This window comes from Galendromus occidentalis, unplaced genomic scaffold, assembly GCF_000255335.2.
Source record: "Galendromus occidentalis unplaced genomic scaffold, Mocc_1.1 scf7180000076735, whole genome shotgun sequence".
NCBI lineage: Eukaryota > Metazoa > Arthropoda > Arachnida > Mesostigmata > Phytoseiidae > Galendromus > Galendromus occidentalis.
The window spans coordinates 21,916-49,143 of record NW_003804724.1 but is presented as its reverse complement, the minus strand read 5'-3'; the positions used below and the strand labels follow the sequence as shown (position 1 = coordinate 49,143).

The following is a 27,228-nucleotide window of genomic DNA, read 5'->3' as shown; positions in this document are numbered from 1 at the left end:
ACATAGATTTCCCCACGCATGGGAAAAACTGAATACTTGATCAATAATGACTGTCATCATTTTTCATTCTGAGCTCTCGATTGTGGCTCCAGCTACCTTCCGAGCAGCTCGGAGGTGCCAGTGACGAGAGAGTCGTAGGGGAAGCGCGTCTAGCGTCCTGCGGATGACGTTCAGCTTCCGCTGCGGAATGAGTCGCTGGATCATGGCGAGAGACCGACAGAGGCATTCTCTGGGGGTTCTGATTGGGTTTCTCGAGCAAAGGGGTCATTCTGAGCTCTCGGGAATGAAGAAGCGATATCAGTAAGTCTCGATCTTAGCACAGTCCCCATAAGGACCCGTAGCGGGAATGCCGCTACGGCCCGAAACCTTAGACCTTAAACCTCAGACCTCTGCCACCCCGTGAGGACAACTTGTCTGGCTGAGATCTGGTAACGGCATCGGCGTGCCCAGGTACGCTGATGAGGTACGATCTGTGCGGGATAGCTGCAGAACAGCCCCGGGGTTGTAGTCCGTGGAATACTGTCGGTTCTCCTCAAATATCGGGGACGGCACAGAGAGCCGCCGAGCGATGTCAAGAATCGATGCGATGCATCGGTCGATCCGATGTCGCGTCGGAGATAGACCTCGATTCCCAGATGCGTTCGTTTTCTCGAAACTCGTTACTCGCCGATGTGGAGCGATAAAGCTCTAATGAGAATATTCCGCTTTACCTTTCTTGAAGAGAAATCTCAGCTGTAGCTCCATCGACCTCACCCCGGGGATCTTTTGGCAATAATCGAGTCACGACTTGGTTAGTATCAGCAGTGAACGATCCGGAAAGGTCAGAAGCGCGGAAAAGCTCAAATCCATAAAGTTCGGGGCTGCTTGATCTGCTCGCAGTGGTGCCACCTGATGCACGCGAGTTTTATTGTCCCACTTTACGAGGGTGGAGTTCTCCAGCAGAGTGGTAACGTACGCTTTCGCGGACTGAATGGGGCTTTAGGGAATGGTGTCAGACGGGAGCCTACCGGTCTCCGTTCAGAGATCGCGAATGTTTCCGGGCTCTAATTTTCATATCTAGTTCGATGGTGAAATCAAATGAGAGCGAAACTCGAGCGTGAAGCTCTCCGAATATCTCGCTCGATGGAGCTCGAGCTGCCTCATCGCCGGAATCTCTCTCTTCGGACGCCACAAGGGGGTTTAGCACAGGAATGAGTTTATTTGATGTCCGTTCGCTCTCCTCAGAATTACGGCGCGGCGGGTCCCGAGACAGTGTCAGCTTATTTATCGGGGCTCCGCCCCCGTATTGTAATGTAATCGTCTGACGCACTCAATATTATATTCCTGCTTCGTCTTCCTTAGAAGACGAAGGTTTTTCTTCCGAGCGCGATTCTTTTCAGGGCGACGCAATTGGTCGATTTCCAGCATAAAAACTCACTCGATTATATAGGTCGTTGCAGACTTGTAGAGTGCTGAAGCCCTGTCCATCTAGTCCGAGCGGGCGTTCGCCCGGTCGGCGTCTTCGAAGTTCTTTTCGAGCCTCCGAGGTAGCCGTGTGAAAATGAAGAGGAAGAAAAAACCGACTGCTTCGATTTGCGAGCTCTGGGAACCGGGATCCGCTTGAGGCTGGATGAAGCCACGCAAATGATCCAGGTGTTGTGTTCGAAGTCTCCAAAGATCATTAGGCATCGCCCACAGATTAATGTCACCAATGGTCGCGACGGGGGATTCATTATTCCTCTTCGAGGATGCCCCTTACAGTCATGGCAGGCTCGAAGAGAGTGACAAGTTGACGCGGAAGGTAACAGCTTGGACTCGATGACGTCCACATCGAATGACGCGTCTGCGACCGTCACAGGGATCCTCGCTCAGCACTCAGCCAAAGATCCTCAACGATCCGAGTTTACGGAATACATACATTCGTAGGTGTTCGTCTAGAGCAGCGTTTCCCAACCGGGGGTACAAGTACCCCTGGGGGTACCAGGAACTCTCCCGAGGGGTACCGGAAGCCATCAGGATTTTTTTCGGCAGAAGATAGATAAGATGGGTAAGAGCTATCGACCGCGCCAAAGACTCCGCATGGACCAATTGCTGCATGACCGGCAACAGCAAAAATCTCACTAGCGGGTGTGATATGTTTATACGTTTAAACGGGACGAATAATTGATGGCTTGGTAGATCTTAAAATATTGTGCAGTTTCCAAAGAGATAAGTTGAGAAATGAATGTAGAGAATCGTGATGTTGTGAATCAGCTTGTTTTTCCTTTCAAGCTTTTTCGGTTTTCTAGGGGTAGGGGGTACCGGAGGGGGTACCGGAGACCTTCGACCGACCTCAGGGGGTGCTCGGGACCAAAAAGGTTGGGAAACGCTGGTCTAGAGGCTTTGATCTCGACCCAAGGGGCAAGGAGTTGATCGATTTCGTCATCGACCCGCTTCGCTCGGACTAAGATTCCGATTGTCTTCGGTTCATTCTTTTTTACAGACTCGGATCCTGTTCGAAACCACATTCGTGTTGATCACAGAGAGGTGCGCAGTCTCTGCCCCCATGTTTAGTTGGAGGCCGGAGGTTGTCAGACCTCACGAAGCCTCATAGCTCTGAGGGGGAACCTCGGAGCTGGCTGCTCCGAAGTCGGGCACGCTCTCCGCACGCGCAAGAATGCTTTTTACACTCATCCGCTCTATGGTGAAGGATTTGATGAATCAATCGAAAGTTGTTCAATTATCCCTCTCTTAATTCGAGGAGGGAATGCCTGATCATCCCAGATCGTATTCAAGCCTTCGCGGTATAAATGTAGCGGGGGCTGGCTCTCTGGAACTTTCTTCGCCTCATCTAGTGTTTCGGATATCAAATCTTCTGTCTATAGAGCTCTTCGCAGCAGGTTCAGATTTTCGGATCGGAGCTCCCGGATATCCCATGCGGGATTCGTTCATTATGGAGCACGGCAGCGAATTCCCCGATTCCCCGAGCATTGCGTCCCTTTAGTCCAACACCTTCGACAAATATTGATATTCGATCGCAGATGTTTCGTGTGCATGAATTCCTGACTAAGAACGGCTCCCGAGCTCCGTGTCATTATTCGAAGATTTTCCCGAACCTTTTCGCGACAGCACCTTTTCCCTAAGATCTCCAAGATTTACATCTCTCCGTACGATAACGAACGGAAGGAGATTCGATGGGAAAAAAATAGTGGGACATGTCGAATGATATATTTCATGGTTCACCCGTGCTCTGAGTCTTTCGAGAGCGGTGAGCGGCAGGCACAGCTCAACGTCAACGAAGATTTCCCTTCGGTATCCCGCTCCTCGTTGAGCACGAGACGTGATTGAAACGGCCGTGTTGCGTAAGCCATCAGCGGAAGTCGACGAATGATTCCTGGATCAGCGATCCAGCGTAAAATCCATCCTTGGATACCACCGAGCGAAGCGGAAGAGTAAATCTCGGAGCGCAAAATCGGCCGCTGGAGGCGGTCGCGGCGTTACGGGCGAAGCTTGAAACATTCATCCGTACGTACGTTGAATACGGGAGCATCGGGCGAGCTTGAAGCTTATCCACAATGGTGGTGGGTGGCGGCGGTGGATGGTAAAGCTCCTACCCTCCCCGCTTGCGGAGAAAGAGAGGGCAAAATGGCGGCCAGGAAACTCCTCACTTCGGCTCTGGAGCGCCTCCGCTGCAGAGACTCGAACTAGTGAACTGGATAGCAAGGCTGGCTCGGTCAGTGGCTGGCTGGCTGGTTGATTTTTCTTATTGTCTAGCTAGCTAGCTGGCTGACTGGCTCCGATACGGTGACTTTGTGCTGTTTCCGTGTCAGCGTTGTTCCGTGCGCCATGGACTTGTGGGTTCCCATCGCACAATGATTGGCCCGTACCTCCTGGCGTGGGCTTTGTGCGTGGCTCACGGCCGCCTCGGTCATGACGTTCTGCTGACAGATCCCACGGCAGAAGTGAACGCTCTCAGCGATATCGAAGCGGTGAAACGCGAGAGTTTCTGCGTCAAGAACACCGACCTTCAATGGGCTCACGTAGACATTCCGAACACTGATAGCGATCAGGTCCGCGAGAAAGCGCTTCTGGCCGCCAGACTGCTGGCGCTTCAGGTACCGACCAACTGTACATAGATATCCGTAGACGTAAATAGGTACCGCCGGAGAACCCCCCGCTGGGAAAAGTGCTCGCTGGCGGAATATGTTGAGCTGCCAACGACAACAACGAGGGCAAGTCTTTCGAGACAACGACAAATCGACGCTACCGCCAGGCGATCCTCGTTCCAGAGGAGGAGGAGGAGAAGGTTACGGCAACCGCCCGGTTTACAGGACTACTCGTGGCAGAAAAACCCAAGAGACGAGCCTGTCAAGCTTCTGGATGTTCTAAATCCGGAACTCGTTTCCTCTGCGACCTACACGTACTCGCTCCCTCTCCTCCCGTTTCAAAACGAGGCAACAGATGCCTTCGGGGGGAAGGGGGGAGGGCGCCTCTAATGACAGCGGTGCTTGGCTCCGGAGCCGGCGATCAGGATTCGAGAACGACTGAATCTGAGATCCGACCTTGGACGCGATGCTATCCTGCGGGCGCTCTGTCGATTGATGGCGCCGCGAAAAAGATCCACTCCTGTTCGAGCTGAAAATGGAGTGATGTCCTGCGATCTCGATGTAAATTGCTCATCGACTCGATTCCAGCAGATGAATAATCGAGCGGAAGCGATACATGTTCCGGTTAGTCAGCCGCCCTCGGAGTGCGAGCGCGGAGTGTGGGACAGGAGAGATTCGACTGTGAGCAATCGATGCCATTGGGGAAAATCGAGCGACGGCGAACACGAGGTGTAGAGACCTCTCACAGATGTTTCCCTCTTCCAGTCCTCCTCTTCCATGTAGCGAGAGCGTAGCGGTCGTATCCGGAAGTGAAACTTTGACGGGAGAAGCGCAAAGAAGCGACAGCTTCGAGTGAGTGGAAGAGATACCGACTTGTTCCTGCATTCTATTTGCAAGAATTCGGCTTCCCGGCTCAGAAGAGCTTCCGAATGGGAGCGCGTTGACGGTCTTTGTTGTTGTTGTTGTGTTGGGCGGACTCCCTCTTCATCGATCGGCTAGCTCTCGACAGTCATCCGAAGCGTTTGTCGCACCTTCGACTGGATATCGCTTACTCTGACAAGCCTGTCAGAGCGTGTCCCTAAATCGGGAACCGTCGCGAACGGCACTGCATCGGATCGCGGGCAGGTGTCGATGATGACGTGTCGGCGGTGCAATCCCTCGCGAATATTTACGCTTAGACAGCGGACGGGAGGGAGTTTCCCAATGGAGGGAAATGTCTGTGTCGCTCTGCGGAAATATCCGTGGAGCTCTTGATGTGGAAAATCCTTCGTAGGGGTGGGGAGCGCATAGGGTGCCGGATTCGCGAAGTTTGCCGTTCCCTCGCAATGGAACAAAGCTCTCGATCATGATTCCGGCACTTCCGAGGGGCTCGACGAGAACTTCCGCGAGCTTGCTTTCCCTCTCTGAAGACCGACCTGGTCGGAGGGAGCCTTGATGGAACTCAGAGAGGAAAACGTGAGAGGGGGAGCCCAAATCCGTTTATTCTCAACCGGTTCCCTGTTGGTCGCAAGTAAGCTTTTTTGGGTCGTCACAGTTGTCTTAATCGACTTAATCGATAATAGGTTTTTGTATCGTCCTCCGCCAGGAGCGAAAGATACCGGAGTCGATCTTCGAAAACCCGCCGACTGCGAAGGTCCACCTCACCCGTACTCCGGAAGAAGTGCAAAAAGTTTCTGGGGGCAACGAATGGACTCGAATGCCGCCGGCCGCCAACATAGACGAGCGTCGGCCTTTTTTATTGATCTTGGAGAACACAACTTGAGAAAGGGGCGCTCCTCCAACTTCATTCACTTCAACGAGGTCGAAGATCACACCCGAGCGTGGAGACAATCAAAACTACACAGCTGTGACTCGGCTCGATATTCGAAGTCACCTAGAGTCTGAGGGGAAAAGATGAGGATCGAAACCGAGCAGGGCATCCCTGGTTTCGAAGACGATTTCCCGGATCAAGGGAGAAAATCCTCCATTCCGAAGACCTCGCACACTCGAACTAGGTTAATCGAGAGACTCCCTGGTTCGTTGCCGTAAAATCTGCGGTGGAAGGAATACATTCAGATTCTAGAAGATCTCCGCGAAGACGGCGAGACAGCTTTTTCTGTTTCCTCGGATAGTCGAGCAGTCCAACTGCAGCCAAAATCCTCGAATTCAATCCGCGCATCCAGGAGTCTATCGTTCCTTTGATTTCTGTCGCGAGAGAAGTGGCGTTAAGCCCTCGAGTATTTTAACCCCGAGGCTTTTCGAATATCGAGATAGGATTCCGTCCGGAGAGCCTCGATTCTACCGAAGCGAGCATCGCAGAGTACTCCTGGGGAAAGCTCCTCCTCCTTCACGGATCGGATGTACGAACGTCATCCCGAATTCGGCGGCGTCCTCGAGGAAGAATCTCTGGAGACCGAAAAATATTTGTTGCTCCGATCGAGCTGGAAGATCCCTGGTGAATCGAATAGGTGGGACGTATGGTTCATTAAACTTCCCCACACTTTATCAGTTCTGCCTCCTGATTGGAGCGTCGCCCGCACGTCATCTGCACTATCGAGCAGAACCTCTCTCAGACATCCTGGTTGGGAATTTCATTGGAATCCGTGAAGGAACCCCGTGGCATCCGATCAGGGAGCCTTGTGAAAGGCATCCTCTTGTTGACCGAGCTCCGAGTTGCGAGAACTCGCGATTGCGCCATTCGGTCCGCACGACGTGGACGTTAGAGAAAGAAAACTTGACGAATCGAACAGTTTCGATTTGAGTTGAACAAGTGGAGCGATTTTCATGCCCTGCTCGGAAACGGGGAAAAAAGCAGAATCGGCTGAGCTGGATTCGATCGGAAAGATACTTGTCCGAGAATGGCATAATATGTTCATACAGTTCATATGGTTGGCGGAGGTTGGCGTGTATCTGTATGGGCAGCGCACATTGTGATGGAAATTGGTTTCAGATGGCTTGTTCATTCGAGTACACGGTCGCTCGTGAACGCTGAGCTGATAGCATAGAAAAAAAAGAAGCTATACGTGTGTTCCCGTACCCACAACCCAATGGCATTCGAACATTTTCGAGCTGTTTAGGACGAGAGGGGATTTTATCCAGTCGCAAGCGTAGACTTCCTCTATGTGCTGCTTTGGTCGGCTCGTTCCAATTGTATCGCTGAACCCTACTCCGGCATGTTCCGAAATCGGAACTTGCACTCGCGGGCTCCATTTGAAACACGTCTCAAATGCTCGGGAAAACTCTTCTCAGGCGACTGTGACTTTCTGCCACCGAAGAGAAAAAAAACGGAGGCCTTGCGACGAACATCGCGTTTCACTCCTCCACTGCAACCACGCAGAATCATCTGTGGACGACCTCGCTTACGCTCATCGATCCTCGTCGCGCAGACACAGCTTCGAGCCGTAAACATCAACACGATGGGCATGTGAGGGTTGAATTCAGCGGGAGAGATCGCAGTGGGATCAAGATCGCAAATCGAAGTGTTCTATCCAAGTTCTCCTCCGGGAGCAAGATATGCCGTTGCGTAGCCAGAGGCGGCTACCCTCTGCATACCTGAGTCGCAGGAGCAGGGGGGAATGACCATTCTTCCGTCGAGGTCCCTCCTGCCGACAACAGGGCATCGAGCTATGATTCCAGGGGTACTCGCCTAACCGCAGCACAGCGATGGAGGCTCGAGGCGCTGAATCCTCCCCGTCTCCGACATTGATGATTATCGGCCACGGCATCAGGCACGTTCGCTGACATGCGTAGCCTGCTTAAGTGACAGGAGAACGATTCATGCGAGGATTTTGTGCGAGACCGGGGGATTCAGCGGGGCATCATGGAGAGTCGTGTCGAAATTCTGTTCAGGCAATCTCAATATTGGGTCATTGAAACTTATCAAACGACGTCGACTGGTCTGCCGGCTTGAGCCGGGAATTCCGCATCTCGTTGAAGCCACGAGCGAGAGGAGCAATGCACGATAGAGAATTTCTCCTAGAGGAAAACGACTCCGGGACTGGAGCTGAGAGGAGTGCTCGTGAAACGTTTTCGCCTCTCGGCCACCCGGAGGATGTGTTTAATAATTCAATACAGCTTGTCCATCAATGCCTCGCCGTCCGGTAGTGCAGGCTGGCTCTGCCTTCGCTGACTGGCTGACTGACTGACTGACTGACTGAATAATTTTGATCCTGAATTCGAAAGGGAGAAGCCTTCTTGCATTCCACGAGAATCTAGTCGCTCAATTTGAATTTTCAATGAGTGAAGCGTTCGTGGCTTCTACGGCTCAATGCTCAGAGGATTAGGCTAGCAAAGCTTCGACGCGGACAAGCATCCGGGGACGGACGAAGCAGGTTGACCGCGAAAGGAACGACCGAGTGGGTTGCTCGACGAGCGTGAGCAAGGATTTCCTGGAAATTGATTGGGCTCTTTGCTCCGTGTCATCGGCTCATTTATGACTTTCCACATAAGAAGCTAGCGAAACGTGTTCATTGACGGCGAACGATGGTGCGCCGCTCGCGCTGTTGAGGAACATTCCAAATAATCGTGCTGATAACGCTTTGAAAAAGCTGCTCCTTGTACCCCTTGCTCTTATGTCTTGTAACAAGTTGCGAAATAACGTCCGCGCGTCTCTCCGCAAACATTACCTTGTTACGGACTTCGTTTTCCTCGTGAGGCGCGGAGAGCTCTACTCGGATTTATATGGCATCGTAAGCGAGTCCCGTTACCGCCGAGCCGACCTCGCAAAGGTAGAGCGTATCGGTCTACGTAACAAGTTGCAACGGCTTGTTGAATAATTAATAGACCGTTTGGCCCCTCTTCATTCCCGTTACCTCTTCATCCTTGCTTGCAGGTGGACACTGCGGACAAACGCACCCTCCGGCACTTCGTCACTGAGACACTTTCATCCGATGAGGCGGTCTTCTGTGCTAAGGTAAGCGAGGAAACCACAGCAGCAGTCAAATTGCCCAGCAGAGGGCGGAGAAAGAGAAGCAGGCGGAAGAGACCATTAGCCTACGGGGCTGGCCTATTCGCTCATGGGATTATAGCCGCGCGGTCACTCAACATTGTCAGCAGGGCTGAAGTCTTCATTTGGCTGGGGAAAACAACTCCCTCCCATAGGGTTCCAGACGAGAAGGTCTGCATTCATACGCACGGACGTGTCATCGTTTCCGAGCTGACCTTCCCGCATACGAGCGAAAGTCTCTGATTTGATCTAACCCTGAAATGAAATCGTCATTGACGGATCTAGAGGCAGAATCAGGAAATGACATACCACGAAGCTCTCGCTCATATGTTTCCCACGTCGAGTTTGTGTCAGTTCGAAGTCTTCCCTCAGACCGAGTGTCTTTCTCGGGAATCACCGTCCCGAGGGGAATAAATGCGAAATCACTGAAATGCGTAGATTAATTCCTCTAGGACCTTCAACACCTCGCTCAGACGCATCTGTCACCCGGGATGCCGACGAACGAATTTGAATCTCCCACTCTGATTTCGAGACATGCTTTTTCGTCTTCCTGTGTTATCCGCTCCCCCATCGCCTACAGACACCTGGTATAGAAGTCGGACCGGAGCGACGAAGAGGAAGTGTATCGAGAATTCTGTGTAGATCAGACTTGACGAAAAAAGAAATCCCTCCCTTAGGTGCTCGTGGCCAACCTAACACAGAGTCATCATGGAGGGGGAATATTGGCCCAGCTGGGAACGGTGGGACACACTCTGCTCGTAGACTCAGAAGCGCGCAGGAACAACGTCAAACTCTCAGATCCCGACTTCTTCATCGGATATTCTCCATGGCTCAATGTGACATCTCACTATCTGACTGAGGTAAGTTATCTGGAAGCAGTGCGATGGACTCCAGCGAGGAGCAACATCCAGAATCTCTATATCTCGTCGACGGTGTGAGAATTATTCCTCGAGCTCGCGTGCAGCTCCGTGAGACCCTCGGGAGGTAAAAAAAAAACGAGTCCGGCCGGCAGACGGGGAAGCAGCCGGCGCCGTCGAGGCGTCCCCTCTATCCGATGTCCGTCTGAGGAGGGTCAAGGTTTAAAAAGTTACCCGATGTGTTCCTGAAAAAGCTCCTCCTGACGAGTCGGAAATATCAGTTCCTGCGAGTCGTGCGGCGCTCGGTGACTCGCTGAGCACGTGCAGCGAAATTTACCAGGCTTTCTGCGAAGGCTGCTTACTATTTATTGCGCCGGGCAATCGCGCGTGATTACCATATTTGCATACGGAGACGTATCCCTTCCCCGCCGCCGCGCCGGTAGAATTCGGAAGTGGTCGTGACGGTGTCTTCACGCCCCACTTACAGTCAACATCTTCATTTTTCTCGAAGGAGTTGTTGCAACGCCACCGCCTTGACGGTCCTATTCACCCGTCGTCGGCGTCGTCTTCTTCTTCTTCTTTTTCATCCTCCGCGACGGCTGACCCATCTCCGAGCGTCATGAATCTGGTGTGGCTCTCTCTGGGCTCTTCATAGCATTTCTCGGGACGTCTTCTCTCTTGCGTACCATCCTGTCGAGTCGGAGGGCTCTTAGGGAAAACTTCGCGCTCGACTCTACTTGGCGAAACGTCCCGGATCCTGGTGGTTCACGGAGAACTTCATGGTGGGCTTTTGTGGAATGGGATTTTTCCTACCGGGCTTCGAGTCGGAAAGCGGAAACGCTACTTCGTTTCTGTCGTCCGCTTCGGTGTCCTCAGGGAAACGAAAATCACTATCTTGAAGCTGAAATTAGTATTGCAACCACTTGTCGAGCTCGGAGTTTTCGCGCAACCGATCCCAACTCAACGAGGCTGGGCAGCTCTGTGAGCCCTTGATCCACAGATCGAGCGATTCTCCTTGAAGGATTCAAGTCCCAGGCCAAAGCGGGAGGGATATGGTGCCTGGGCTTCACTGGCCTCTGGGGTTCGCGGCATCCATCGTGCATGGCTCTCACCAAGATGCTGACCCTTAGGGACCTGCCGGAAACTTCGAACGGACCGGCACAGTTGTCTAGCGGTTGCATTTGTCGTGGATCAATGCCGTAGGAGCGCTAGTCTAGCGGGACTAATGCGAGAAGGCGTTACGTTGCCGCTCATCTTGGATCGGACTCGAATTTTCGCTAATCCTCCCGATGTGGGAAGCGCGAACCTTTCCCGAGGAATTTGAGTCTCTCGATGCTCTCTGCTAATAGCTCATGCCATCTCGTGAGCAGCGGTTTCGAAGCTCTCCTCGGTGTTCCACAGATCCTTGAGCAGGCAGGGATAGGATCGATTCTGAGCGGCGACTCCTTCCAAAGGTGCCGTTTCCAACGGGTTTATTCCGCGCTTGCCGGACTCTGGGAATCCCTTGGTCTCCGAGAATTACAGAGGACCACTTGTCCCTCGCGAGGATGAGTGATTGATGCTCATGGAGCGATGTTCCCACGCTTTCTCCAGTCATTCTCCGCTCGGCTTAATTGCCCCTTGCGTCGCCATGGCTGAGGTTATCCTGCGCCGATGTGTCCCTCATTGAGGAGTATTCGAGGGTCTTCAATCCCCTCATGGGGAGACACGGGAGGATACCGCATATCCTGGACCGTGAACAGCATTCCTTATGGAAGAATTCGGGGTGCTCGCCAATGTGTGGGCCCTCCTAAAAGTCGGCGTCGACGTCATGGTCAGTGTTGTTCGATTTGTCGTCGGGGCCTTGCCCGTGGCGCTGGTGACGTACGTCCGTGCCAGATTAGACCCTGCCTGCTTGTGCCCAACAACTGCCTGTTCCTGATGATGATAACAGCGCCTACCACGGGGACGACCGGGACGAAAACGTTGATGATGGCCATCCTGTGGTCGTGGGCCGTTCGGACAGAACGGTCTAGCGTTGCCAACTTCCAAATGTTTTTCGCTTGTTTTGCTCCTCCCGGCTAACAGACGAATGTTTATTTTTGCCGCAAACGTGTTAGCGAACTTTCCGCAATGGACCACGATAGCGACGGATTTCCAAACTGAAGGGAGCAGTGAGCTAACAAGCTCGCAACTGGAATAGCCGACTTCCTTTCGCTTCATCAAGTTTCAGAGCGAGAACGTCGGTCGCGGGCGACGGATGACGACGACGTTCGGGGCTTTGGCTGAAGTCTGACTCAGTCAGTCACTCAGTCAGACTATCGGCCCGGGGGTTCTTGGCCGAAAGTTGGTTGTTGCGAAGGTTCCGCGGATTTAGTCTCCTGTTGTAATGAGGAAGGGTGAGTCGCATTCGGAATATAAGGCTTTGTGCGCTCTCCGATGCGGGGCTGGGGGAGGGGAGCTCGGGGCGGAGACAAGAGGCCGGAGAACAAGGGTCGCTCTAGCTGACAGAGAAGGTGAAGATATGCAGCTGCAATGACAGACGAGCCGACGGACGGTCGGATCCGAGAGTAGGGATTTAGGCGCAGGAACGTATTTTTATTCCTCTGGCGTCCGCCTTCGAGTTCATTCAGATGTCTGACCGCGTTTGATCTCAGCTCATTCCTGGATGATTCCGTGAAAATTGAGTAGCTGCCAGAATGAGAAAAGACCGAGATGTACGCGGAGCGGGGAGACGACCGATCGGAAAGGGAGGGGATGATGATGAATGGGGGGAGCGCCAATAATTCCCCGGCACAAGGAATAGGGAGCAGAACCGCACGGCCATGAACCCTCTCGCGCAGATGGGGAGATGCCAGAAATGGAGGGAAGCTCTTCTCTCCGCGCTGAATATATTTGAGGAGTCCAATTTAAAATTCTTCCACTTTGCACCATAAGGGCGTCCATCAATCAATTGTATCTGATTGGGGTTAGCGAAACCCCTCCCTCCGAGATGTTCCTTTCGGGTTGACGATGCCGAGGAGCCGGGACCAAGGAGCATGATTGAGGGAAAAGAAAGTAACGAGGCAGAGCCGTTCTGGAGGAAGACCCCCATGACCGAGTGTGGGCAACGGCCGAGTTCCTGACGTTTCTCGCGCGGGTCCTACGGGTCCGCGAATGCGTGCGAAACCCATTCTCGCTTGCTAACCATTTTACGCGTAATCTCTCAGAGACGCGGCCGTGCGCAGCGACAGAACTTGCAATGTCCGAGAGTGCGAAGACCCCGTATTTAGGCTCGCTCGCATTTGCGGTAGCCAATTATGTTCTGATTCCGACACATGTTCAATTAAAGCCTCCAAGTAAGGAATCCTGCCAGCTCATGCTGTTCGGGTCCACCAGCGCTGCTTCCAATGAAAACACTCGACGAGACCTATTCGGTTCCGAGAGAACGCGTATGCGGGCAAACGAGTTGGTGGGGCAAGACAAAAACCGACGTCGTTGGCCGTATTGCTATGGGCCGCGTTCGACAACTGAAAACGTGAGCTCGTATTTGTGCTTCGCCGCGTGCTTGCAGCAATAAACGGACTGCCTATCTGCACCGACCTCATTCTGGGGCGCGGCTGCAGCAGCCGAATCGCGAGCAGCGGGCCACCGCGCGTCAAACGCGAGAAGAAATGAAAAACGAGCCACCCTGCCTAAGCTCAAATAATCCGCGCTGCCGTCGCTGTCGCGGGCTGAGGAGGGAGATTGAAGCCCAGCGGCCAGAAGGAAGGGAAGCGAGAAAGGCTCAGACACTCGAGATGCACAGCTAGAGGCAGTCGAGCGATAAATGGAAGAATCGCGTAGATTGAGACTTCCAAAACTCGGGCCCTGCGCTCGAGCCGGAGTTCTCCTGGGTAGGCACTCACTCCCTCAGAGCCTAGCGAGACAGAGCCCAGTTCGGAGCTGGAATCTCGCTCCTATGCTACCGTTGCTCGCGTCAACGCCATTCTCATCCCTCACAGAAGCTGTCTTGGAGTCGATGCGAGCCCTCGGGCTCGATTCTCCAAAGTACTGCGAATTGCTCCGCTCTAACTGATCCTCGATTCGCGTCCCAAACGCGGTAGTCTTGTCGTCGAGGCATATGCGCTCTGTTCTGGGGGATCTGAATGACCTCCGATTCTGATACGACTAGATTTCCGCAGAATGAGTCTTCTCCACATTTTCGGAACTTTCCGGCTGGGCACCGATTCAATCCCAACCCTTCGATTGGAGTCATGTCTTCAAGAATCGTGGATTAGAACCGTTTCGTGCTCTCTGGGTCCTGTTCCCCGATTCCATTGGTCTCCAAGCCTAAAGTTCATGGAGCTCATGATTGATCCATCCTGTTCATTGTCATGGAGCTGACCTTTCTCCTTTAAACAATGCCCAGTTATCTCGGGTGCAGCCCACTATATGAGAGCCGCGAAAGCAACCGATCCTGAGCTCTGATACATTCCCTAGCGGCCTCTGTACCGATTCCTACGCTATTTCGTGTCGGAGCCCGGGGACAATGTTGAATCGACCCAAGCGGCAGGATGTAGCCCCGCTCTGCCCCTCCCCGAGGTCTCCCTCTCAGCTGACCTTTGACAGATCTCCCGATTCGTATCTGCGCGGCGGGAGTCTACCGAAGTTTTTCACACCTGATCCAGTCCTCTCCCTGGGGAAGTGCATTCCTACGGAAGTCCGCAAAACGCAACAGTAATATTGCACAAGAAAATGGTTTTGGAATATTCAGCCCGGAGACTCTGAGCGCGGTCTGCCTTGGCAGGTTCAGCTCAATCAGCTCAAAGTCTTCCAACGCGCGATTTCGTTTTCACACGCCGGCGGCGTAAGGGGTTTAAGCTTACCCGGCCCGAGCTATCGTCGTCGGGACAGAGGGTTTCTCTTTCTGGCGAGTCAAGTTCGTAATTCCGCTGTGGCCCGTCTCTGTGATCCAGGACAATTCTCAGATCTGCGTTTGAAGCCCATCGAGATAGCCCGGAGCGCGCGAGATTCATTGAGGCTCACAGTCAGATGTGTGCCGTAGGGGAGCACCGACAATGCCTGTCCCCGACGAGCCCGATCGAGCATAAAAAGGACGCTACGATGTTTAGACCTCGAACCTCACAGCGGAATTACCGCTCAAGGACGAACACTGTCCTTATACATCGACAGACTGCGAGCCTTTTCCGGCGAGTGCTCGCGGAAGAACGCGCGCGAGCTCGCTCCCATGTTGGGACTCCCAATGACAACGGAGCGGGATTTTGAAGAGAGGAGTCTGGAAACAGAGCTCGGGTCGACGACTCTGGCCGGAGCAGTCGAAGTTCCATTGATGGTAGCGGCCCTGCGCTAGGGCGGGGTGCATCTATAGGACAAGATTACGGCTGTCCTCGCGTGATTCGGTGACTGGAATAAATTTGCTCGGTCAACATTCCTATCACACCGTCGGAATCAGCGCTGTGTCACCAAGAATCCACTGATACGTCTCGCACCGTGAATCGTCGCCTAGTCATTGCGACCGACGGTCAACGCATCTAGTTAGCCTCTGTCCAAGCAATCTCTCCCAAATCAGCACCAGCAGCGTCGCAGGATTCGATTCGGGGGAAGGACATGAAAGAATATGGTGCCCATCCAAGGGAACGACTGGAAGCGCAAGGAGAGCTCCCCTTGATTCGGATCCTCCGAAATTGGAGTGTCTGGTCAATCGCGTCAGTCGGAGGGCTTGAGTTTCCGCTCTCCTGCGACTGGTAATGCTCGACCGGGATCTCCCTCTTGGCAGGGAATAGCAGCAAATTGTAAAATCTTAGTAGAGCTCGTCTCCGGGATCGATGTGCTCATCTCTTGCTGAGGTGCTGTTCACAGCGCCATTTGAGACAGGAGAATACCTCGGAGCGATTCGGCGGCTGTCGGGGCCGCTGCGGGAAATATGTCAACGTCATTACGTGTACTTAGATATCGGAGCTGTTTGCTCGACTGCGAAGCCCAGCTCGATCCGTCCTGTTAAAAACCCATCATCCCCGCCGGGCTCCCTGGGACTCGGAGCATGAGGGAGCAAGCTCCGCGACGCAAGCCAGAGCTTAGACACCGACAGGAAGGCTCACACATCTGCGTTTTTGAGATCCGGCTGCTTAGCCTCAATATGCTCGCTACGAGACGTTCGGTCAGCTGGACACGTTCGTCGACGAGATGTCGCTCGGGAGCTCCCGTGTCACGAGGAAGCCGGGGAGTTCTCTGCTGATGAAGCTCAAGGACAGAGTTCGGGACACACTTCCCCGAAGGCAGCCGGAGAACTCACGTCCAATGCAAGCGTTTGCGAGCCTCTGTTGATTCTAGGAGACGGTTAAGAATCTCCAGATCCGATCTGGAGCAGCGGTGGCTCTTGGGAAAACACGACTTCTCTCCCGCAGTCTCCCTTGCGAACGAATTCGCCACCGACGTCCAATTTTAGATCGAGAGTGTTGGCGAGGCTGTGTTCGCTATCTCACGAAAGGTTCGGCCAGCGTTGCACCTTGCAAGCTGATCTAAAGCGCTCTGAGAAGTCGCGGTTCATAGTCTCATTCGATCCGTGAGCATCTGATCGAACGATCCGGAGTCGTCGGAGAGCGTAATACTAATAGCTTTCGGAGCCTCCCGATAAGATTTCGCTCAAGCCCAATCCGACAGTCCACAGCGATGGCAGCCACTAATCTCACACAATGGACCCTGAGTCGTTTCAAAACCGGAGTGCTCCCGGATACAAGAACTAATGCATTCGAGCACTGTGATTAGTTTCGGCGGGCTGCTTCGTGGTCGGGAGAGCTGCTATCCGACCGGAAAAAACAGAGGAAGCTCCGAGGAGGAAGAGCAGAAATGAGAATACAATGCACGCTCGTCGAAGAACAAATAAAAAGGATATGTGTGTATTGGTCGATGGTTCTACGAGTACACAGACGGATTTTTCGCTCAGATGGATGGGGAGAATCGTACAGCGGCGCTCTCCTGGCGCACCGTAGCGGACGAACGAGTCTCCTCGGAACAGCGCTCCTTGTTCCTCTCGTGCAGCCAGTAGCCACCTAATTCCATTTCCGCCAGTCGATAGATGAACCTGAATTGACAACTCCGATTGTTACCCACGTGATTGGTTTAGCCACTGCAGCCGCGGCTGAGCTCGATGCCACCACCACTGCTGTTCGTGCAACCACTTTCGCCCTTCATTAGCCCTCCGCGACACCATGACGAGAGACGGGATCACGGAAATGACCGGCGCCGTTCAAGTTCCGCGGGATCCTCTTCCTCCCGTCCGCGATCTGTGGAAATGCCTCGATTCTGGCTCCGTATGATCCGTGATCCTGCCCGAGAATGATATGTTTTCCGGAGTCAGACACCGTCAACTTGTGATATAATCCCGATGCGTCGATTCGTTTTCGAGCTTATGTCGCGTATCCAAAAATCGTTCTGAGCTACTGATTATGAGCCTGGACCTTCCGCATCTTGGAACCTCCTAGTCCACAGGGAGAACTCCTTCTCGCTATGGAGCACTCCGACTGCTGTGGCATACAGATAATGATATCGATTGCTCTGACCAGCGAAGGTCTGTACCATACGCACCTGCTCTTCGCGTTTCAGCGAACGGAAGCGAAAATACTCGATTGACATTTACCGTGAATCTATTATTTCAGAAGCACCTGCAACGCACTCACGAGCAAAGACTGGAAGGAGGCATAATTCTCCGGGATACGTGGACTTTACCATACTATTCGTGCGAGTATCGGAAATGGATTGTTTCTCATTTATCGTTTGTGTGGACGAAAAACGATTGGCGATCATGGGGGTCGACATCGATGTCTCCGACGTGGATATCGATCAGTGCGAAAGCAGCGCGTCCGGTCTCGTTACCGCAACCTTGGTAAGTTCCGGAGGCTACCCCATGCACAGGCGATCTGAAGAAAATCCTCGGAAGGAAGACCCAGCTTCTACATTTCCTAAAAACTAGACTGCGCGTTGTAGTGACGGCCGTCGCTGACCGTCGATCACGTCGACACGGGAGGCACCCGTGAGCTTCCCACGGACGAGTTTGGCCATGGAAAGGATGGCAATGGGAAATTCTCACGACGAGCAGGAATGAAATCCCGATTTTCTCATTGACTTCGGAACCTAGCGCCGCCCGAAGGGTTCGATTGGGCCCTCACGGCTTGATCTCTGCCATGTTGGAGTAGTCGAATGACGATCTGTTCCACGCACGAGGGGCAGCTGCGACTGCTCATCGATATCCTTCCGATGACCTTCGGCGGCGGATTCGCGCGAGCTCGCGGGGAAGAGAGCTAGGGAGTGGAACAGAGAGCTCAGAATAAGCTGAGCCGTTATTTTTACGCTGTCCGCCTTCCTTGACGGTTCTCCTATCGAGATTCTCTTTCTCTTAATCAGCGGTTTGTCGAGCCGGCTCGAGAGCTCGCAAGTACAAGCGTCTTCGTGTCAGAGAGAGGTTCCTAGCAGCTGGCGTGTCCAGCCTCGTCGAAAATTACAGTCGAGCTTCGCCGCCGTGTCGGGCTCGCGATCATCGCGCTCCTCGTCAGCTTCGGTCGCCCTTATCAGCAGCCTCGACGACCGTCGAGAGGATCACTCGCTGAACGGTTATCGGTGATTGCTCGAGCAGACGAGTTTCCGCGGTGAAGGGGGCAATATCCGCGCATTGAATCAGTCGTGTGCTCCGACATCAATCCAATTAAGGCAGCGAGGGCGAGCCCCTCGTTGTTCGTCAAAAAATCGATAAACTCGACATACCGTACACTCCGTTCTCACCAACGAAAGTTTCCAGATAAGATAATGTGCTCAGCCTGCCGAGCTTTGAGGATCACTCAGAGATTACATGGTCCTCTCTCTCTCCCTATATGGGATGTTGACTCTGGCTGCAAGGCTATTGTACAATCTTTAGCTCTTGTACAAATGAAACTCAAGAGGTCCTCGGAACCCTTTGGTGTGTTTCGTGTCTCGGTCCGAGTTCACCGTCGGCTTTTCTCACCGGACCGAGGTGAACTGCGACGAGGCGTATCACGGGGCGAGGTCGCCAGCTCCGATGAATGGAATTTTCTCCTAAAAAACTTGCACGCTCTCCCATGCGAATGTTTGGGTCACCGTGACGGAATAAGGGAATAGATCTGACAGTAAATTGACGCTTAGCGGGAGATCGATGCTCGAGCCAGGATGGTTCCCTCTTTGTTCCCCCTTGAGCGGACTCGAGAAGATCGTCCCTCGGAGAACGCGAGAAAGGGACTCTCCCGAAAAATGCCGCTTTTTTCCTCTGTTTGGAGAGGTGGCCCTACGATGAATGCCTCGGTGAAATTCGCACTCCACTAGAAGGACTATAGCACAAATCGAGGCAATCTGCTAGGCTCGTTTCTACTCCCGGTTTAGTCCTCCGGAGCCGAGCGGAGAGTTTTCGCTGCTAAGTAAGACTGAGCTTCGCTACTCCCAAGTGCCCGACTCAATCGGCGAGTACGTTACGAACAGGAGCAGCAACACATTGCCAGGTGGGAAGAGTATACTCGGACGGCATTTTGGTGGCGAAGATTGCTGAAATCTTTGCAGTTGACGTGTACAATCTCCTGCGGCAACTGCCATGTTAGACCACTGACAGGTGATTACCGCTGCTCTCAGTTTCCCCGTTGCTTCCGTCCGAGGTTTCTCCCGGCCTACGAGGTTTGAGCTCGGGCTCTGCACAGACGGAAATTTTGTTAGCCTTCAATTTGTATCAAAGGCTCTCAGTTCGACGTCGAAGTGATTGCGACGAGTCGCTGTGCGAAGGGATGCTTTCCTTCCGGATGAACTTATCGCGAGTGGCCTTGACTAGAGAGGCCTATGGGGCTCTCCGTCATCGATCGTGACGGCCGACCGAGTCAGAGATGGAGGATTCGACGATCTACTTGAAATGAGATATCCTCTTGACGTTATTAATATTTTCTAGCAGCACCCAAATCGAGCATCTAGCCAACGGGGTCGTTATTGTTGTACAATCATGATTGTTTATATTGGCTTGCCTTGCCAGGTGACGTTCCATGGAACTCATAAATGCCATAACGAAAGCACCGAATGCGTTTTCACCCCGGGACGTGGATGGGTTAGAGGAGCGTATGTTTGTAAATGCCGTAAAGGATTCTACGCAAATTCAACCGACCAGCCTTTCAACGGATCTCTCGTGGAGGATGCGTACCGCTTGCAAAACCACACGTGAGTCCTGTTCTGCGAGAAAGCTCTCTATGCTGAGAGGGAAATCGATTATTTCCACACGACCCCCTCCCTCCCTGTCCAGGGAGTTTGACGAAAGCCAGGAATAAAGCGTGACCTTCTTCCAGAATGACCTACTCCTGTATACGGTGCGCCCCCGGCTGTGACATTTGCACAGACGGATCGCCGTGTTCGTCTCCTTACAACTGGGCCTTCCGAATTTCTCTGCTGGCCATATCTGTCTTGTGTATTCTCATGACTCTCGTTATCGCAATTTACGTCTACAAATATAGGTCGGTATTCGTCGAATGATGAGGATGAGCACTTGTGCTTTCCGGAGCCTCAACTCCCGACACCAGAAGCGGCTGAGACTTGACTCACGGGAAAAATCTCCTCTTGCAGACGGCTCAAAGTAATCAAATCAGCGTCGCCAGTGTTTCTCTGCATAACTCTGCTCGGTTGCGCAATCATGTACTGCGAAATGGCGGCCATCTTTCCGGTTCTCGATCGTTCATGCTGTGTTGCTACAAAATGGACCAGGCACATGGGTTTCTGTATCACGTACAGCGCCCTGCTGCTGAAGACGTGGCGCGTGTCGCTCACTTATCGAGTGAAATCTGCTCACAAACTTAAACTGACGGATCACCAGTTGCTACACTGGCTTTTTCCCATCCTGCTCGAGGTAGCAATTTACCTCGGCACGTGGACCCTTTCCTCGCCTCCAGAAGGTAAGCGTTGCATAAACAGCTGATTCATCTTCCGTGCAGGAGGAGGAGGAGATACCGAGACGTAGAATCAGGTCGTCAGTCAGGCGATGCCCCATCCAGATGAATAGTCGCTATCTTCTTGCATTTCAGCGATCTTCATCAAGGATTGGTCTGGGCTAAAATTCAAAATTTGCGAGTACAATTGGTGGGACCACACTCTCGCCCTCGGCGAAGTCATGTTCCTCTTATGGGGGATCCGGGTCTGCTATTCGGTGCGCCATGCGCAATCGCTCTTCAACGAGGCCCGGCACATCTCATTCGCTATTTACAACATCGCAGTTGTGAACACAATGATGATGCTATTCCACCTGGTCCTGCTGCCGGACGCCGGTCCGGATATAAAGTACCTGTTCGGTTTCATCCGCACCCAGTTCTCGACAAGTGTGACCGTCGGCCTGGTGTTCGGTCCCAAGTTCTATCGACTGCTCCGGGGCGAAGGCGACTCGTGGGACACGAGGTCTAGAGCCCGGGGCGTGTCGCTGAACGGGATCACGACTGGCCTGAGCACCGAAGAGACGCAAATTGATCCGTACCAAGAGAATGAGGAGCTCAAAGAAGAAGTTCAGCGCCTAGCGGCGCAAATTGAAATTATGAAAATAGCACACATGGAAGTCAACAACCGGCATCTGAAGCCATCGGCCGCCAAAGGCATCTTCGGCAACTCACCAGGACCCGCTGTCGTTAAGGCGATGTACATGAAATTAGAATCTGCAGACTCGCCCGGAAGTCGAGTCTCCCCGGCAGCCGAACTGGTGTCCGAAAGAGTTTAGTTGATTTAGACATCGAAGAAGCACTCGTCGTCGGCATGAGCGGTCGGCGCGAGTGTATCTTCCAACCCCTTTCGCTCCGTAGGGTATTGCCTCTGTCTCGATATGAAAATAGAACCAGTTGTAGTGATTCGAGTTCAGTAGACCAGTGCGGAGTCAGGCAGAGAGATCACTGGAGTTACCTGATTTTAGTCGACGTCGTCACTCACGGGAAAGCCGCTGAGATGGTCGGGATAAAGGAGACACATCGTGTTGATGTCGTAACAATTGAAGATGTATGAATGAGTGAAAGGGTGTGCGTGTTTAGGTGGTGTAAATTTCTTGGAAGTTATACATACAAGTATAAATATGAATATACATATATATATACAGAATTATATATCTGATGATGATGAGAAAAAAAAGCTATCTATATTGAAGGAGCTTTTCCTCCGTGACCAGTGGAGAGAGGAATACCTATATAGGATACATGTGAAAGCATTTATGATACACATTGTTAATGATGGTTTAATGGAGGCGGTACGATGAGGAAACCAAAGCTACGATATCTGCAGTTTGACTCGACGCGATGTAGCGAGATGAAGAAACTCAATCCCCGATCAGGCCTTCGGAACAAAAGAGCTGCGGCTCATTGATGTCAATCGGTCGGTGTAGAAGAGGCCCTCATAGGGCGTCGAATCGAGATATCGGTCGGGGGCCAGCCCACCGAAAATCCCTCCTGATGAGGTAGGATCTACGCGTGCAAAGAATAAGCCTCGCGACTCTCGCCGAAAGCGTCGTCGCTCGGCTCCACGCAGAATCGAACAAAACTTCTTCGAACCGATATCTTTGAGGAAGATCCTCCGCGTCGCAGTCTCCCTGCAGTCGAATAGCACCTGAACTCTTGTTCAATACCGAGAGAATTCCCACCTTACCAAAAAAGAACCCTCAAGCGTTCGAATCACGTACTAGCTTACATCTGTGCCAATTCAACAATCATCTCGTGCTGAACGGAACGATGAGGATCCCGAGGAAATTCTCTTGTGAGTTTTATCCATATAAATTGAAGGACATTAGGGATCAAGGGTCAAAAGGCTTCAGAATTCGGTGGAAAGCTGCGGAGCCAAAGGGATACGAAGAAGACCTGATTTATTGTGCGTACGAGGGAGCCTTGTGAATTATGCGAATCGCCAGCTAGAGAAATTTAAATACGGTTGAATAGTGATCGATTATCTGTATTATCCAAGTTCTGTCCGTTGCTCGAACTGACAGAGGAAATTATATCTCTATGTCTCGACTACTTCAGCGCAATCATAGATGAGTACGAATCTTTTTGTACCTTCTCGCAATCGGAAGAGATTGTTATACATGAGGAAGTTGAATGAGAAAAGATCGCGGATGAATGAGAAGTCGAACGCGCCAATTGTCGGGGGGCTCCGTGTCTCCCCTCATAAGAGCTCTGTTTCCCGCGACCATGTTCCCAACCCACAATCCCTCTTTGTTTGTTACACAATCACTGTTAACGCCAGTATTCAATATCTAGGATTCTAGAAAGTTGACGCACTTTCTATCATTAATTCCTGCGGACGTTGCATGCGGTGTGAGCCGATTAGGTTGGGATGTATGACACATTCGAGCGCAGTTCGTAGTGATGCTTCAAAAATTATCCGAACTGATGGCTGATAAAGAGGGGACAAAGAGGAGCTCCGGCAAGTTCCCATCCCTAGAAACTCCTCCTTCAAATCTCTTCCCATCTGGAAACGTGTCACACAGCTGCATCTTCACCTCAGATAATTTATTTTAAGGATCTCAACTGGAAACTCAAGAGCTACCTGAACCCTTGACTGATGAAAGCCAAATTGTCGGTCGATGTCCTTTCGGTCAAAGGAGGCCGTCCCCATTCTTCAGGGCACGAATGGCAGATACGATCTACGTTATAGTGAAATTGTCACCTCGACTCGGAAGCAAAGATATTGTTGACGATCTCTGTTAGATTATTTGTCGAACTCTTCTCGTCGAACTGGCAACGAATGAAATTTCGGATGAGAGCTCTGTTGTAGAGGTTGATGCACTCCCCGGAACCCAGGGATGACAATAAATAAAAAACATGTTGTACAGCGGCACAAGCGTTTTGTCTCCTTTCAGATTTCCAGCGGATTCCCCCTCTGTGTTTTTTTATTTTCACCATATTTTTCACTTCCCTCCCCTCGGAGCTTTCCTCTCCATTCTGCTGACGTTTCCAAAACACTCTGATTTCTCAACTCCCACTCCAACATGACCCGCCCGATATATACAGAGCTCGTATTCGAGGTCCTATTTACAAGAGAGAACTCTTCTTCAGAAATACAACAGCTCGTAGGCTAACATCGTATTTTCTAGCAACGAAACTACGGTGAGCGGTCCAACGCCACCAGGGACCGGTGTAATCACGGAAGCCTTCTGTATAACTTCTGCAACGAGTGAACAAGCAGAATTAGTCCCGTGCGGGATATAAGACAGAGGAAGGATCTTCATCGATCCAATCGTCATACATACCGTCGAAGTAGACGTCGCCGACGATTCCTCCCATTGGCAACCGATTGATTCCGACGTCGATAACAACTGCGTCCTTCTTCACCATGTTACCGCGTACCAAGTGAGGGACACCAGCAGCGCAGACGACGATGTCGGCCCACCGACACAGTTCCTCGAGGTTCTGAGGGGGCGTGAGCGAATGAGCCGTCGCGACCGTAGCCCCTCGATGGCCGAGCATCATCGACAGAGGTAAACCAACGACTTTCGATCGACCAATCATTAAAGCATTCGCACCTGCGGATCGAAGATGAGCCTTGAGAGATTATGGATGCGATGGATTGCAGAGTGAGGCTACAATAGGGGAGACGTTCTTCTGATATCTCCGCGACGCAGGGAAAAAGAACGATTCTCCCGCCTTGAGATGTCCGCAGTTCTCACCTTCCAACTGAGATCCAGCTTCTTCGAGCAGAGTTAGAACAGCCTGGGGTGCGCAGGGAATGAACAGGGGGTTTCCTTGGCACAGCTTACCAACGTTCTCGGGAGTGAAGCAGTCGACATCTTTGACTGGAATAACCTCGCTGCACACCTGGTTCGCGTCCAGAGCTGCCGGCAGAGGCAACTGAACGAGCACTCCATGGACCGAGGAGTCCTGCGACGGATCACAATAACGAATCAGAGACCATTACGATATTTCTTTCATTTCATATGTTCGTAGTCGATTCAATTGATTGATTGGCTTCTGACGAAGAGTGGAAGCCGCCGGGTGTCAGGAGCTCTCGGGGAAACCTCCGGAATTCGAAAACTAAGGCTACCTGATTGAGTCGGTGAATCTCTCCGATTAGCTCATGCTGCTCGATAGAATCAGGGAATCGCAGGAGTTTGAATTCGATTCCCACCCTGGCACAAGCCATCTGCTTGTTCCGGACGTAAACCTCGCTGGCGGGCTGATGGCCCACGAGAACTACGGTGAGACATGGGGCTCGGCGTACGCTCTCGACCAGGTGTCTCAAGGTCTCTTCTCTGCAGTGGGCCAATGCCCGGCCATCGAGAACTCGACAACTGCTGCCACCGCTGTTCCTGGAAAGAGAAACTCTGGATAGTCGTTTCGATCGTGAGTTGGTTGGCCCCGTCCGACGGTATCTCCGGATGGTGCAGGAGCTGCGACGCCCACAGTCAGAATGAAAAGAAGGGAGGACGTCCTCGAGCGGGAATCCGTATGAAGGAACTCGTCGTCTGATGAGGGGGTTCTTGGGAAGTCGTTACACTCATTCCCATCCCCGAACGAATTTTCCTTCGTGAGAATCGAGTGCGAGAAAATTCAAGCAAATATCTGATCGCTTTCAAACCGCTTGGCTTTTATTCGCGGATTACGTTCTCATGTATTCTTCAATGAACGAAAGCATTTCCTGCTTTTCCGGCCACACATAGGCACGTGTTCCCTTTGCGTTCGCAACGAGCAACTCTGAAGTTCGCTCGGAACTCGAACCTGCGCTAGGCATTCCGTGTCGCGGAATGTCTCTCAGCGCAAAGCGTTCTATGAAATTCGACACCGCATCGATGAATGGAAGACCCTTAGACCCAGAATCGTTGTCGGATTCCTTTCCCGCCGGAATCGGCGAACCTGCACCTTGCCAGCGGTCAGTCACTGACTGAGAGCTTTTTGTGCTCAACAGTGGATAGATCTTTGCCGGTCTTGAGCCGGTTCATATAAATGATTCCGCTCTCTTGTACTGGAGGAATATCACGGCGAGCATTGGGGGCCTTCGTTCCTCTGTGCTGTCACTCTGGTCCGAAACCGTGAAGAAATGTTCCTTCACCGAGACTTGATGCATTGCACGCCGATACGTGAGCGGCCGGCACGATTTGAGGAGTTTGGCCTTCCTTCCGTCGATTTACGCGCTCGAGCCACCTGAGACGGCAGCTAAGGCACCTGAATCTTCAGAAGAATTCTCCGACCCCAATCCCGGGACAGACTCACCTGCTGTACCATCGGCGCCTTCGACAGTTGTCCAGAATCCGGTAGACCGACCTGAGCGGTCGCATCTTCTCTGCTCTGGAACACGAAGTGCCCTCTCCCGAAGTGCGCGTTTTAGGATATCCTCTCCCTCCTAAACGACGGAACACGGAATTCATCGACTCTGCGGAGCGGGAATGCGGTCCTCCCCTCTGTTGTCCGCGTTGGAGCTCATACGTGCATCAGGTCAGCGAGTGCCAGAGAGGCGATGACTGCTCATCACACGAGCGGACGGTCGCCCCCGGCTCCAAATCTTCCGAATATCATGAACTTGGTTTTTAGGTAGACCCGTCGGTCGGCAGATTCGGGGCTTTAGGTCAAAATATAGGATCTGACCATGATGGATGATGGAGTGATGATTAGAATGATTTTTGCTGGAGGAGTGATCCGAGTCGCGATGTCAGCGCGCTATTTCCCCGGATGGTATATCTGCCGCTTCGTAGGCAATAGGCAGCGAAACATCCACCGTGGCAATTCGGGGCATGAGACCACCGATCGCTCGAAAGCCAATGTGGAAACTGTAGTAGGTCGAGATACCTGGAAAGGGTTGTCTGATAGGCTGGCTCCGATTCATCCGACACGAAAGCTTCCTCGGGGGCCTGGAGAAATCATTCTAGCCGTATTCGAACAGAGTCAAAACTCGCGAGAATAGCCAGCATGAGCGAATCGAAGAAGGATCCGAAGGCTCGGCGGCTGAGAAATCGATAGGCCTGCCCTGTGTTCTGACGGATAAGCATCTCAGGATCAAAGATACAAATTCTCCATTACCGCTGTCCGAAGAGCCGGAGATGTCAACATTCAGTCGACTTGTTTCCATAGAATGGAATGTAGCGCCCTTATTCTCAGGTCCGATGCCGGGACAGCAGGCTTGGGATCGAAGCTAAGCCTTTTCTAGATAGCTCAGAAGGCGGCAGAGGAACCTAATGACTTCCTGGGAGTTTGTTGGCCTTCTTCCATGCTAATGAACGGAGAAACAACATCAGGCTAGCTACGAAGAATCCGTAAAAATATCAATTCCTCGGAGCAACTTCCGGCGCGCTGTCACATCGTAGCGGGCTCATTCGGTGCAATGGGGAAATCAAGATGACCGCTGGGACTTCTGCCGCTACCGCATTTTGCATTTTATCGTGGGATGGATCGCGGAATCTCGATAGCAGTCAGAGTGCCTCATCAAGGCTCTATCC

General features: G+C 52.4%; 2 protein-coding genes across 2 annotated transcripts; one reads left to right on the top strand and one right to left on the bottom strand.

Moving 5' to 3' along the window:
* Positions 1–3,830: 3,830 nt before the first annotated feature.
* On the top strand, positions 3,831–21,540 carry LOC100899876 (probable G-protein coupled receptor CG31760). Its single transcript, XM_018638220.1, is given in 10 exon segments — positions 3,831–4,073; positions 8,875–8,955; positions 9,666–9,848; positions 17,462–17,573; positions 17,576–17,663; positions 19,744–19,777; positions 19,825–20,006; positions 20,132–20,296; positions 20,406–20,731; positions 20,861–21,540. Coding segments are annotated over 10 exon segments (2,094 nt in total).
* A 2,132-nt stretch (positions 21,541–23,672) lies between these two features.
* On the bottom strand, positions 23,673–26,073 carry LOC100898454 (bifunctional protein FolD). Its single transcript, XM_003740108.1, has 5 exons — positions 26,009–26,073; positions 24,843–25,107; positions 24,469–24,679; positions 24,052–24,324; positions 23,673–23,966 (listed from the first exon to the last, which is right to left on the bottom strand). Exons 1-5 carry the CDS (start codon positions 26,071–26,073, stop codon positions 23,854–23,856), a joined length of 927 nt encoding a protein of 308 aa, XP_003740156.1. The 3' UTR covers positions 23,673–23,853.
* Positions 26,074–27,228: the final 1,155 nt, after the last annotated feature.